Source organism: Hordeum vulgare, chromosome 3H, assembly GCF_904849725.1.
Source record: "Hordeum vulgare subsp. vulgare chromosome 3H, MorexV3_pseudomolecules_assembly, whole genome shotgun sequence".
In the NCBI taxonomy this organism is placed as follows: domain Eukaryota; kingdom Viridiplantae; phylum Streptophyta; class Magnoliopsida; order Poales; family Poaceae; genus Hordeum; species Hordeum vulgare.
In genome coordinates this window covers 552,104,242-552,117,996 of record NC_058520.1, presented here as the reverse complement: position 1 = coordinate 552,117,996, position 13,755 = coordinate 552,104,242, and the positions used below count along the sequence as shown (strand labels likewise).

General features: G+C 46.4%; 2 protein-coding genes across 2 annotated transcripts; both read left to right on the top strand.

The window, feature by feature from the left end:
* The first annotated feature begins 3,409 nt into the window (after positions 1-3,409).
* On the top strand, positions 3,410-5,437 carry LOC123442012 (pectate lyase 4-like). Its single transcript, XM_045118143.1, has 3 exons — positions 3,410-3,419; positions 3,743-4,659; positions 4,765-5,437. The coding sequence occupies exons 1-3, from the start codon at positions 3,410-3,412 to the stop codon at positions 4,870-4,872; spliced, it is 1,035 nt and encodes a 344-aa protein (XP_044974078.1). The 3' UTR covers positions 4,873-5,437.
* Positions 5,438-5,443: 6 nt separating this feature from the next.
* Positions 5,444-7,595, top strand: LOC123440551 (caffeoylshikimate esterase-like). The gene is made up of 9 exons (XM_045117116.1): positions 5,444-5,775; positions 5,859-5,891; positions 5,983-6,076; positions 6,164-6,196; positions 6,313-6,459; positions 6,531-6,659; positions 6,775-6,914; positions 7,022-7,120; positions 7,221-7,595. Exons 1-9 carry the CDS (start codon positions 5,713-5,715, stop codon positions 7,470-7,472), a joined length of 990 nt encoding a protein of 329 aa, XP_044973051.1. The 5' UTR covers positions 5,444-5,712; the 3' UTR covers positions 7,473-7,595.
* The last annotated feature ends 6,160 nt before the right edge of the window (positions 7,596-13,755 follow it).

The following is a 13,755-nucleotide window of genomic DNA, read 5'->3' as shown; positions in this document are numbered from 1 at the left end:
CACATCTTTCTTTCTTTGCATATCGCATAACTCAATGAAGGTATTAAGATTGGATGCGGCATCTTCACTGGGAAGGCCGGAAAATTGCTCTTTCATAACAAGATTCAACAAGGCAGCATTGATTTCATATGATTCCGCACTAGTGGCGGGAGCAATCTCGGTACTAATAAAATCATTATTATTAGTATTCAAGAAGTCACACAATTTGGTGTTTTCAGACATGATGACTTAGCAAGCAGACAAGCACACAAGCGAACATTAAGCAAGCGAAAGAAAGGGCGAACGAAAAAGGCGAATATTTTTGTATTTTTTTTCAGAAGTGGGGGAGAGGAAAACGAGAGGCAAAAGGCAAATAATGTAAATGCAAGAGATGAGTTTGCGATAGTTACTTGGATATGCTTCACTTTGAATACTCCCCGGCAACGGCGCGAGAAATCCTTCTTGCTACCTCTTGAGCTTGCGTTGGTTTTTCCCTTGAAGAGGAAAGGATGATGCAGCAAAGTAGCGATAAGTATTTCCCTCAGTTTGAGAACCAAGGTATCAATCCGGTAGGAGTATCAAGATGAGGCACCAATGTACCTGCGCAAAAACAAACAAACTTGCACCCAACGCTATAAAGGGGTTGTCAATCCCTTCACGATTATTTGCAAGGTGAGATCTGAAGGTGAAAAGTGCAACAAAGTAATTTTGTAGATCTGAATATATGATGTGAAGTAGACCCGGGGGCCATAGTGTTCACTAGAGGCTTCTCTCATGACAGCAAGTATTACGGTGGGTGAACGAATTACTGTCGAGCAATTGGTAGAATCACGCAAAGTCATGACGATATCTAAGGCAATGATCATACATATAGGCATCACGTCCGAGACAAGTAGGCCGATACATTCTGCATCTACTACTATTACTCCACACATCGACCGCTATCCAGCATGCATCTAGTGTATTGAGTTCATAACAAACAGAGTAACTCCTTAAGCAAGATGACATGATGTAAAGGGATATACTCATGCAATATGATATAAACCCCATCTTTTTACCCTTGATGGCAACAACATGATGCGTGCCTCGCTACCCCTTCTGCCACTAGGTGAGGACACCGCACGGTATGAACCCAAAACCAAGCACTTCTCCCATTGCAAGAATTATAGATCAAGTTGGCCAAACAAAACCCATAACTCGAAGAGAATTACAAGGATACAAAATCATGCATATAAGAGATCAGAGGAGACTCAAATAATATTCATAGATAATCCGATCATAAATCTACAATTCATCGGATCTCGACAAACACACCGCAAAAGAAAGTTACATCGGATAGATCTCCATGAAGATCATGGAGAACTTTGTATTGAAGATCCAAGAGAGAGAAGAAGCCATCTAGCTACTAGCTATGGACCCCAAGGTCTGTGGTGAACTACTCACGCATCATCGGAGAGGCAATGGTGTTGATGAAGAAGCCTTCCGTGTCCGAATCCCCCTCCGGCAGGGCACCAGAACGGTCCCTAGATGGGATCTTGCGGAGACACGAGCTTGCGGCGGTGGAAAAGTATTTTCGTGGCTCCCTTCTTTGGTTTCGGGATTTTAGAGAATTTATAGGCGAAAAAGGTAGGGCAAAGGAGCTACGTGGGGCCCACAAGCCTGCCAGGCGCCCCCAGGCCGCGGCTAGGGGGCTTGTGATCTCCCCCGAGGTCTCCTGCCTTGGTTCTCAAGTCCCGTGCGTATCTTCTGTTATGGAAAAAATCACCCCGCATGTTTTATTCCGTTTGGACTCCGTTTAATATTCTTCTCTGGAAAAGGTCAAAAACACGGAAAAAACAGAAACTGACACTTGGCACTGAGTTAATATGTTAGTCCCAAAAAGATATAAAATAGCATATTCATGCATATGAAACATCCAAAGTTAACAAGATAATAGCATGGAACCATACAAAATTATAGATACGTTGGAGACGTATCAGGAGTCTCGGTGGCATGGGTTTGGTGGAGATGACGAGCGTCCATGTATACTACTTGACATCATGTGTTAAGGAGACATAGTTCTAATTGTGTGGTAAGGTCCACATGGTTGTTCATCTATGTGGCTATGCGATGATGGATTGGCGGGTGTTTGAAGCACATGGTGACTTTAGCTACATGGTGCCTTTTTGAATGCAAGGGTTTGAATTCCAAGAGGTGAAACTCTAGGTCCGACTATCATTGGTTGAACCTGATAATGTTGATCTCCACACAACATTTCCTTGTTGAAGACACTGCATGGAGTTTACTCATTCCCTCTGGAGTGAAAAACCATGATCTAGCCTTAATGGTTGGGTCCAATGATGGCAATGTTGCGTTTCCCTTCTTAGAAGATTCATTATTCGGGCACCTACTCCCCATGTACCGAAATATTCGTAATTCTAGTAGGCTAACTTAGCCTACTAAAACTACGAGTATTTCGCTACACAAGAAGTATCATGTTACATATGTTTACAAACATAGATTGTCGATGCTATTGTTTGTTGCAGTTATTCTGCTGGTTACTTTTTTTCCTGTTGTAATAATTTGGTTGTTGCATCCTTGATGTCTTGAGTAGTTTTTGATTTGTGCTGGGGTAGAAGCTAAGTGTAATTGATATCTTCTTCATATTTCAAGAAATATGCTTATTTGTCCGAGACAGCTACTGGAAACCCCAGAACCATGGGGATGACGACATTTTGGCATCTTTCCCTCTTGAGGGCATCAATTTTGTTTAGTTTGATCCTACTAGATGAACCAGTGGACTATGACGGGAGAGCGGTCTCACGCATGTTGAATTTCTACTTGTCGAGATGGTGGATGGACCAATGACGTGACATCTTGATTGTGCGGATGTCAGGGTATCAACCTCGGGTCGGGTGGCGTGGTGACTCTTGTGGCAATGATGTTAATAAAAAGAGGAGTTGGACAATGACATGTCCTTCGTCGGCAACCGTCTGGCATGTCCTAGGTTTCTCCTTGCAATTCCTTGTTTGTGTAGCGGTGTAGTCGGAGTCATAGTGTTGCGGGGCGACATAGCAACAATAATGCCCTCCGAAAGGTAGGATCTACACCCAGCAATCTTCGGTAGCACGCGGGGCTCTGCGGATGCAATGTGTTCATATCTTCTGCGAGGCTCGCTACTGAAGTCGAAGCTACTTAGTTGTTGACGTGTTTGATCGGTTGTTTGGCATGAACTGGCCGGATCTCGTGTGGCAAGGGCGGAGAGGGCTTCTTTGCTGGTCATCAATGATGAAATGGAAATTCTTCCTTTTTATTGTATATATGGACCAAATGCTAAGGCTCATTCTAGGTTTTTATCTGAATCAAGGAAAAAAAAATCCAAGTATTCATGAACGTTTCTTAAGAAAGTACTCCCTCCGTCCCAAAATTCTTGTCTTACGTTTGTCTAAAAATGGATGTATGTAAATACTAACACATGACTAGATACATTCATATCTACACAAATCAAATACAAGAATTTTGAGACGGATGGAATATTTTATAAGAGTAAAAAAATGTTTTAATGAGCATTTCTCCGTTTCAAATTTACTTCTCTTTGGGCCGGCCTGAAACGCCCCCGCTACACAGCTCACGAGTGGAAACGGCCCAAACAATCAAGTCCGGCAGTAAACAGCATCCGTTTTGTTTCCCGAGCGCGCCTCAACAAATACCGAACCAACACGCTCTCTGTTCGTTCACTCGATCACTGTCCTACGCCATGGCGCCTCCTCAGTCCGATGAGCAGCTCGTCGACGATCCTGCCGTGGTGGACATTACTCCTCCTCATCCCAACGAGCATTTCAGCGGTCAGCCGACCACGGAGGACACGGCCCCTCCTCGATTCTCCGACGAGCAACAACTCGGGAGCGTCCCGCAAACCACCTTGATGCCGTACGCAGCCGTGGATTCCTCGCTGCGCGCCATGGCCGCCCAGGCCGAGGGCTTCGGCCGGCACGCCATCGGCGGACTCCACGGCGACGTCTACCACGTCACCACCCTCAATGGTACGCACGGCACCATCTCTCCGTTAAAGTAGATGTTAATACTCTTACTCTGCATCCATCATCATATACTGAAGCTGAACGATGTGTTATTCAAGATGACGGGCCTGGCTCGCTGCGGGACGGCTGCCGTCGCCAGGAGCCGCTGTGGATCGTCTTCGACGTGTCCGGCACCATCCGCCTCGCGTCGGGGCTGCGCGTGTCCTCCCACAAGACCGTCGACGGCCGCGGGAGGCGCGTCACCCTGTCCGGCAAGGGCCTCCTTCTTCGCGAGTGCGAGCACGTGATCCTGTGCAACCTGGAGGTGGAGGGCGGGCGCGGGCACGACGCCGACGCCGTGCAGATCAAGCCCGGGTCGAGGCACGTGTGGGTGGACCGGTGCAGCCTGCGCGACTTCGCCGACGGCCTGCTGGACGTCACCTGCGGCAGCACGGACGTGACCGTCTCCCGGTGCCGCTTCTCGGCGCACGACAAGGCCGTGCTCATCGGCGCCAGCAGCGGGCACGTCGGGGACCGGCGCATCCGGGTGACCATCCACCACTGCCTCTTCGACGGCACGCGGCAGCGGCAGCCCCGCGTCCGGTTCGGCCGGGTGCACCTCTACAACAACTACACCAGGGGCTGGGGCATCTACGCCGTGTGCGCCAGCGTCGAGTCGCAGGTACGTACGGCGGCTCTCCTCTTCCCACACGAAATGCACCCGTACCCCACATGCCATAAGCGTGAGGTGTGGTGCTGATCCGCACGCTGCTTGGTGTGGCTGCAGATTGTCTCCCAGTGCAACATCTACGAGGCAGGGGAGAAGAAGAAAGTGTTCATGTACATGACCGAACAGGTCTCATCATGTATTATCTTACAGCGGCGTTTTTTATAGGCCGTTTTTTGTACAGCTGAAAAGCTCTCGAGTTTGTGGCTGATACAGGCGGCGGACAAAGACTGCAGTTCAAGTGGGCGCATCCGGTCTGAAGGCGACCTGTTCCTGAACGGTGCGCAGGAGTACACCGAAAATGATTTGGAGAACGCAGAAGACGTAGACGGCCAGTGGGACTTCGAGGTCCGGGATTGCTACAAGCCGTGGTCGGTGCAGCCCGCGTCGATGGCGCTCAAGGAGCTCCTCGAGTCCTGCGCCGGCTGGCAGCCGGTTCCGTTGCCTCAAGACGACGCTTGCTTCACAAAGACTGACATGTGAACCACTGAAATTTAAGGGCGCAAAGTCCGAATAAATCTACACGAATAATAACGGACCACGGAGATATAGTTGTTGTCACGGTACTACAATCTCTGACAGATATATGGTCAATCATATGAACGATGTCTGAAACTCTGAATTCTATCGTCGGTGCAATTTTTTATTTTTTTTGGTAGCCAAATATGTGGATCTGATGGTTGTCCTATATTGGAACAAGATTGCGACGCGATTGAGAAAAGATGGACTGGCTGTACCACTGATTCTGACGGAATGCATTCGCAGAGATTTCTCGCGGGGCGTTATTTCCCATGCTCGCCGGTGTTTCGTTACGCAAGCTGCAGGTTAAATCGTCCGTGAGAAGGAACCGGTGTCACCATCTGCACACAGACTCGTACTACGCCGTTCCATAACGTTGGCTTGCTTCGGTTCCTTGTGGTGTTGGCCGATCTGTGTGTTCTTTTTCTTAGACTACTACCAGAGGATGAGGATCGATTCTATGTGTTCAAGGTGCCGTAGGATATATGTATGCACATGCACACATCATGTCAAGATCACTTGTTCAACACGAGTTCTGAAGACATGGACACGGTATGTTCAGGAGCATCCTACAACGGCCATTTCATGCTGTTATGATCCAGGCCCAAATCCTGATGCTTGAATTTTGCTTGCAGGATCAGTACAGCGATGATGTCAAGTATGAAGAGGTCGGTTCATATTGCTTCAGCACTCCGAAGTTCAAACACGGTTTCATTACCATCGTTACTCCCGTTTGCTAACTCTGAACTCATTTTCCAGGAGTTTATTGTGAACTCCCGGGACACCAAGCTGTTCGCCTGCTCATGGACGCCGCACAATTCAGAGCCCAAAGCTCTGATCTTCATCTGCCATGGTACCAGTGCACCCCCCACTATACACCTCTGCTCATTCCGTTCACAACCTAAAGAACGAGCGTTTTTTCTTGGTTTTTCTTTGCCAGGGATTGCAGCAGAGTGCAGTATATCAATGAGAGGTAAAACTCACAGTCCTCGGGCTCTCTTAACCGGCTGAGGTGGTTGAACAGCCAAAATGGATGAACTAGGTACTAGGGTGGGTTGACACTAACAAGCTGCACGATCTTTTTGTCAGATACGGCCTCCCGGTTGGTGTGCGCCGGGTACGCCATCTACGGGATAGATCATGAGGGCCACGGCAGGTCGTCTGGCCGGAGATGCTACGTGCCGAACTTCGGCGACATCGTCGCCGACTGCTCCAGCCATTTCACCGGTGTCTGCGGTATGGACGAACTGTATATACCGGACACGCTGAAACTGAGCTCTGAATTTGTGGTATCTGAACAATTTCAGATAGGCCGGAGAACAGGGGGAAGAAGCGGTTCCTCTACGGGATCTCCATGGGCGGGAGCGTGGCGCTTCTCCTCCACAGGAAGGAGCCGGCCTACTGGGATGGTGCCGTTCTGCTTGCTCCATGTGCAAGGTCTTTTTTTTTACACGAATAAATACTACGGTGTTTGACTTCTCTATGCAGCACGAGGCGAGTTTTCTTGGTGATTTTTGTCTGCATGGTTGTTTGTTAATTCGTTATGGTATCAGATTTCTGATGACATGAGGCCTCATCCGGTGGTGGTCAGCGCTCTCAAGATGGTATGCGCGGTGGCGCCCGGTTGGAGGGTCATACCCATCCCGGACATCATCGACGAAGTTTGCAAAGGTCCAGAGATGAGAAAACAGGTCTCATAAAATGTTACAGTACAACTTTTTAAATGCTCTTAACGATTGGAAGAACCGATATGTACTTGCTGAATTTTCCTAGTACCTGTCTCTGTATTTGCGTGCAGGTTCGCTCCAATCCGTATATTTACAGGGGAAATCTCCCATTGAAGACCTGCCATGAACTCCTCATGGTGAGCCTCGACATCGAGAAGAACTTGCACGAGGTGACCTTCCTTCATATTAGTTGGAAAACTATAGGTTGTACATTTGTGCATAGCCTTCAATCCATGGAGATGGAGGTAGCTAACGTTTTAAGATTGGCAGGTGAGCCTGCCGTTCTTGGTCCTGCACGGCGGAGACGACGTGGTGACGGATCCTTCGGCGAGCAAGCTGCTGTTCGAGGAAGCTTCGAGCGCGGACAAGGCCTTCAAGCTCTACCCTGGGATGTGGCATGCGCTCATGGCAGAGCTCCCTCAGGACGTCGAGCGCGTCTACTCCGACATCATCTCTTGGCTGGACAAGAGGGCGAATTGTGCTGCTAATGTTTCAATGAATACTGGCACGGCAAGCGCCTAGAAGATGTTAATTATGCCTTGGAAAATATGCCAAGTGTTTGTTTACTTAGCAGATGTCAAGTGTTGTTTCATGCCGCTTGGGCAGGGCATGAAGGGTCGCATAATTTATGAGAGTGGATTTTCAGCACCCGGGTGCCTAGGCACCCTATATGAACAGTAACATCGAAATAAATAGAAAAAAATTCGAAAAAATCTGAAACTTTGCAAGATCAAAGATGATAAAAAAATTTAGGTGCTTGCAAGTTTTCATGCCAAAAAAACATTTAAGGAGCTCTACACAGGAAAAACATTTTCGTAGTTCAAATTTTGAACACTTTTAGCACTAAATCTGAACCTTGTTTGTACACCTTCCTCTACTTGATATTTTGGCATGAAAATTTGTAAGAACCTATAAAGTTTAACCATCTTATATGTGGTAAAGTTTTAGATTTTCTCAAACTTTTTTTCTATTTTTTTGATTTCACTGTTCATAGGGTGCCTATGCACCCGGGTGCTGTTACACCTTTCTCATAATTTATACGTATGTGTTATTAATTGTAGGTTAAATTTGTTTTAATGATAAATAAGGCATTGAAAATGTGTATACGAATGCTGCTTCGTGAGAGGCGGTTGCATGGGCGACTAGGAAACCTCGTCACCGCTCTCCCTCTCACCGTCGCATGGGCACGTTGCCGGACAAAGACTGCAGTGCGGCGGCGAGGAGATCCTGTTCGGGGATGTCTCACGTGAAGGATCAAAGGGTTGTTGTGAGGCGGTGAAGGAGATGCATGTTCAAGTGACCCGCGTCAGGCAGTGCTCGACGACGACGTTGGTGATATTGACGGCGGCCGGTGGGATCCATTGTAGCGATCTTCAATCGCGGACCGGCTTGGCTAGGTCACCAAAGAAGAGGTCGTCGACGTATCCAACTCTAATAAGAGCTGTAACCATAGCTATAGAAAATCTAGTTTTCCGGCTATTGAAGATTCATAGATTTAAAATGGAAAACATTTGATCCTTGCAAAAAAAAGGGACACGAATTGGAATGAAAAAGAAATGATTACTGAAACTTTTAGAGAAATAGAGGAAAAGGGTTTAAGCAAGTGAAAACAAGTTGAGAAAGAAGAAGGGACCATCAAGATGACATGAAATCAACAATTTTGTATTCGATTCTTTCTATTTCTTCTCTTTCCTTCTTCTCTCGACGGTGGCAAGCTCGACATCATACCCGGACTTGTCGGCATGGGTGATTTTTTCAGGTTTTCTTTAGAAAGTCTTCGTGCTTGGTCTGGGGAGCAAGGCAACGGTGCTATCCGAGTGTAGAAACAATGTTCTCACAACCCTTTCTCCATTTTTTTGGTGTGCTTATCGCCAGCGGAGGACATGCAGAGTCGTGTCTCTGATAGGTCCTCCATGATCCGGTCGGTTTAGGTTTCTGGCGGATTCGAACAACTTTCACGGTCTTCGGAGTTTGTGCAAGCCCTTATCGTCGTTTTATTCTTTGGGGCGGTGCATTGCTTTGCGGATCACGGGCGTCGATGTCCCCTGGTCTACATAGATGACTTCCTGGTTGTTGTTCTTACAAGCTCCTAGCTTTATACAAGTTTGCTCCACGGAGTCGAGGGCTAGAGGCGTCATCAAGCTATGCTGATGATATGCCATTGGTGGATGCAGTAGGAAGAAGATTTCGACACTTCCAAGAATTTGATTGTAATTTTACCTTTTTGTTTGGATATGATTGTAAGAACATCTACAGCCAGGTGCCCCAAACCCATCTCCAACGCCCGAACGAACGGCCCGGTCACAAAAAGGTGGCCCATACGGACTCCTTAAACGGGTCTCATATATCTGGGCTCATGGGGACCCCACATATCCATCCCAAATCTTGGATGGATATGGCGACACCAGGGCGTGCCCGGGTGCGTCCGCTGTGGCGGACTGATGATGGGTACCCACACAGAATCGCTCGAAAACCGAGCGGTCTATCGCACCATCACCGCTTGGCGCCGCTCTCGCGGGCCGCGTACTACCCTAGCCGACTATTTAAGGTGTCTGTCGGCGCTGAAACCCTACCCATCCACCCCCCCCTCGTCCGCCACCGCCGCCGTTTACTGCTCGCCGCCCGCCACTTTACGCTAGTAGCTATGCCCCCACACCGTCGGACAACTTATCTAACACAGGAGCGCCGGATGGAATTCCTTGAGTAGGTCCTGGCAAGGGGAGAATCCCAGATAGCCGTGGGGCTACCTTCGGTTGTGGTAGATCCGGAGGAGGAGGATCACGAGGACGGGGAGAAGGAGGACGAGGAGGAGGAGGACGTGGGGGACGCTGGAGCCACGATTCTGCAAGCAAAGCAATAGGCGATCCTCGATTCCCTCCGATCAAAATTGTCGACAAAGGCCAAGTGGCATCGTCTGCACAAGGTAGAGGTGGATCACGCAGCGGACGTCGACGAGATGCCTATGCTACTGCAACAAAAGATCTTCCAACGACGCCAAAAACAAGCGTGTTGATGGGAGACTATTCTTGTCTTGATACTCCTCAGCAACGGCGCCAGGAATCCTTCTGCTACGGCTGCGCCTTTAGGGACTTCCTTGGCAAATATGCAAAGGATTCCCCCGTGGCCTTGGAGCCTTGCGTTGGTGTTTCCTCAAAGCGGAAAGGGTGATGTAGCACAGCGACGGCAAGTATTTCCCTCGGTTTTGAGAACCAAGGTATCGAACCAGAGAAAGGATTGCGTCAAGTCACAAGTACGTGCACAAACACAAAACGCTTGTACCCAACACTATGAAGGGGTTGTCAATCCCTTATAGATTGTTTGCAAAGTGAGAACTGAAAGCAACAAAGAAAACAAAGCAAAGTAAAAGTGAAAGTGGAAACGATAGTTGTGAATAGACCCGGGGGCCGTAGTGTTCACTAGTGGCTTCTCTCATGAAAGCAAGTAGACGGTGGGTGAACGAATTACTGTCGAGCAAGTTATAGAACTGCGCAAAGTCGTGACGTTATCTAAGGCAATGATTATATCTATAGGCATCATGTCCAAAAATAGGTAAACAGACAATCTGATCACAAATCATATATCTAGTTGGACAAACAAATCATATATCTAGTTGGACAAACAAAACCCAAGACTCGGAGAGACTTACAAGGATATCAAATCATGCATATAAGAAATCAACAAAGACTCAAATATAATTCATAGATAATCTGATCACAAATCCACAATTCATCGGATCTCGACAAACACACCGCCAAAGAGGATTACATCGGATAGATCTCCATGAAGATCATGGAGAACTTTGTATTGAAGATCCAAGAGAGAGAAGAAGCCATCTAGCTACTAACTACGGACCTGTAGGTCTGAAGTGAACTACTCACGAGTCATTGGAGAGGCGATGATGTTGATGTAGAAGCCCTCCAACTCAAAAGTCCCCTCCGGCAGGGCACCGGGAAGGGTCTCCAGATGAGATCTCGCGGAAACGGAAGCTTGCGGTGGCGGAAAAGTGTTTTCGTGGATGCCCTGATTTTTTCTGGATTTTTAGGGAATTTATAGGCCAAAGAGTAAGGGCAGGGGAGCGCCAGGGAGACCACAAGCCTGGTTGCCGCGGGCCCCCCTAGCCGCGGCAACAGGGCTTGTGGGCTTCCAGTGTGGCCCCTGCCTTGGCCCTCAAGCCTCCTGATCTTCTTCCGTTCTGGAAAAATTTATTTCGGGGATTTTATTCCGTTTGGACTCCGTTCCAAAATCAGGTCTGAAAAGACTCAAAAACACAGAAAAAACAGGAACTGGCACTTGGCACTGGATTAATAAGTTAGTCCCAAAAAAACATATAAAAGGTAAACAAAACATCCAAAGTTGACAAGATGACATCATGAAACCATAAAAAATTATAGATACGTTTGAGACGTATCAAGCATCCCCAAGCTTAACTCCTGCTCGTCCACGAGTAGGGAAGTGATAAAGAATGAATTTTTGATGCTTTCATGCTACCTAACATAGATGTCCTTTGTAACTCCTCTTATGTGACGTGAATGTTCAGATCCATTAGATTCAAAACAATAGTTTGCTATTGACGTGGAGACAATAATAATTCAAGCAAACTAGCAAGGTAATCATGAACTTTCGAAATAACAAGGCCAAAAGAAAGTTATCCCTACAAAATCATATAGTCTGGCTATGATCTATCATCCTTGCACAACGAATTTAAATCATGCACAACCCCGGTATTGGCCAAGTAATTGTTTTCACACCTTTACTTTCTCAAACCTTTTCAACTCTCACGCAATACATGAGCGTGAGCCATGGTGTTAGCACTATAAGTGGTGTGGAGTGTGTGGAGGTTGCAAGACAAACAAGGAGAAGATGGTCACATTGACTAGGCATATCAATGAGCTATGGAGATGCTCATCAATAGATATCAACGTGAATGAGTAGGGATTGCCATACAAATGGTGCACTAGAGCTAAGAGTATGTGAAAGCTCTTAAAGAAAACTAGTGGGTGTGCACCCAACTTGCTTGCTCACGAAGACCTAAGGCAATTTTGAGGAAGCCTATCATTGGAATATACAAGCCAAGTTATATAATGAAAATTTCCCACTAGCTATATGGTGGTGAAAAAACGAGAGACTCTCAATCATGAAGATCACGGCGCTTAATATGCACAAGTGTGGAAGGATAGTAGCATTGTCCCTTCTTTCTGTTTCTCTCATTTTTTTGGTGGGCTCTTTGGCCTTTTTTTTGGTGGGAATCTTTGGCCTCTTTTATTTCCTCACATGGGACAATGCTCCATCAATGATGATCATCACACTTACAACTCAAAACTTAGAGCAATAATGACTCTATATGGAATGCCTTCGGTAGTGTACCATGACAATGATCTAGCATGGCATAGACATCAATGGAAACATCATGCTAGCTATCTTACGATCATGCAATGGCAATGTAGAAGTAGTGGCACATGTCATGGTGGTAGCTGCATGGCAATATATCTCGGAATAGCTTTGAAAAAGCCATAGTAGGTAGGTATGGTGGCTGTTTTGAGGGAGGTTATATGGTGGGTTTTGTGCACCGGCGAAAGTTGCACGATACTAAAGAAGATAGTGATGGTGGAAGGTGAAAGTGCATCTAAACCATGGACTCAATATTAGTCATGAAGAACTCATATACTTGTTGCAAAAGTTTTAGTAGTAATCGAAACAAAGCATTCAACGCATACTCCTAGGGGAAGGGTTTGTAGGTATAAACCATCGCGCGATCCCGACCGACACACAAAGGATGACAATCAATAGACTAATCATGCTTAGACTTCATCACATAGCGGTTCACCATACGTGCATGCTACGGGAATCACTAACTTCAACACAAGTATTTCTAGATCCACAACACCTCACTAATATAACTTCAATATTACCACAACCACAACTCAAAACTAATTGAGATGAATCAAACTTCTCCAACTACTCAATGCACATGAAGGTGGAAGTTTTCATATCCCTTTGGATAACTACCCTTTTTGAGACTACTATCAAAGCATAGATCAACTACCAAGCCACGCACCGCTGTGCTCTAAAAGATAAAGTGAAGCACATAGAGCAAAATCAACTAGCTCAAAAGATATAAGTGAAGCACATGTGAGCTAAATTGTCTAACCAAAGGATATAAGTGAAGCTCGACAAAATCACGGTGAGTGCATGTCTCTCTCTCTAGGTGTGCAACAAGGATGATTGTGACACAACAAAAATAAAAGACTCCTATGATACAAGACGCTCCAAGAAAAAGACATAACATGTGGTGAATAAAAATATAGTCCCAAGTAACGTTACCGATGGATTGAAGACGAAAGAGGGGATGCCTTTCCGGGGCATCCCCAAGCTTAGGATTTTACGACATCCTTGAATCAACTTGGGGTGCCTTGGGCATACCCAAGCTTGATATCTTGCCACTCTTTATCTTTTTGTCCATAAGAACTTCACCCAAAACTTGAGAACTTCACAACACGAAACTTAAACAAAAACTCGTGATAACATTAGTATAAGAAAGCAAACCACCACTTCCTTAGGTACTGTAGCAAACTTAAATTCTACTTATGTTGATGTTGGGTTACTATATTTTCAATCTTCCATGGCTAATACCCCCCGATACTATCCATAGTTTCATCAAAATAAGCAAACAACTCAACAAAAACAGAATCTGTTAACAGCAGACTAGTCTGTAGCAATCTGTATACTTCGTATACTTCTGGTACTTCAAAAATTCTGAAAAATTACGACAGTCTAAAGAATTTGCGTAGCAATCAGAAGCAAAAAA

Excerpts from the sequence above, each read along its gene's own strand:
- LOC123442012 (XM_045118143.1), top strand. Across the intron at positions 4,660-4,764 it reads GCGCCAGCGTCGAGTCGCAG|ATTGTCTCCCAGTGCAACAT; the intron begins GTACGTACGGCG and ends GTGTGGCTGCAG.
- LOC123440551 (XM_045117116.1), top strand. The coding sequence starts at position 5,713 with ATGCACATGCACACATCATGTCAAGATCACTTGTTCAACACGAGTTCT. Across the intron at positions 6,077-6,163 it reads TCTGATCTTCATCTGCCATG|GGATTGCAGCAGAGTGCAGT; the intron begins GTACCAGTGCAC and ends TTTCTTTGCCAG. Across the intron at positions 6,915-7,021 it reads GTCCAGAGATGAGAAAACAG|GTTCGCTCCAATCCGTATAT; the intron begins GTCTCATAAAAT and ends ATTTGCGTGCAG.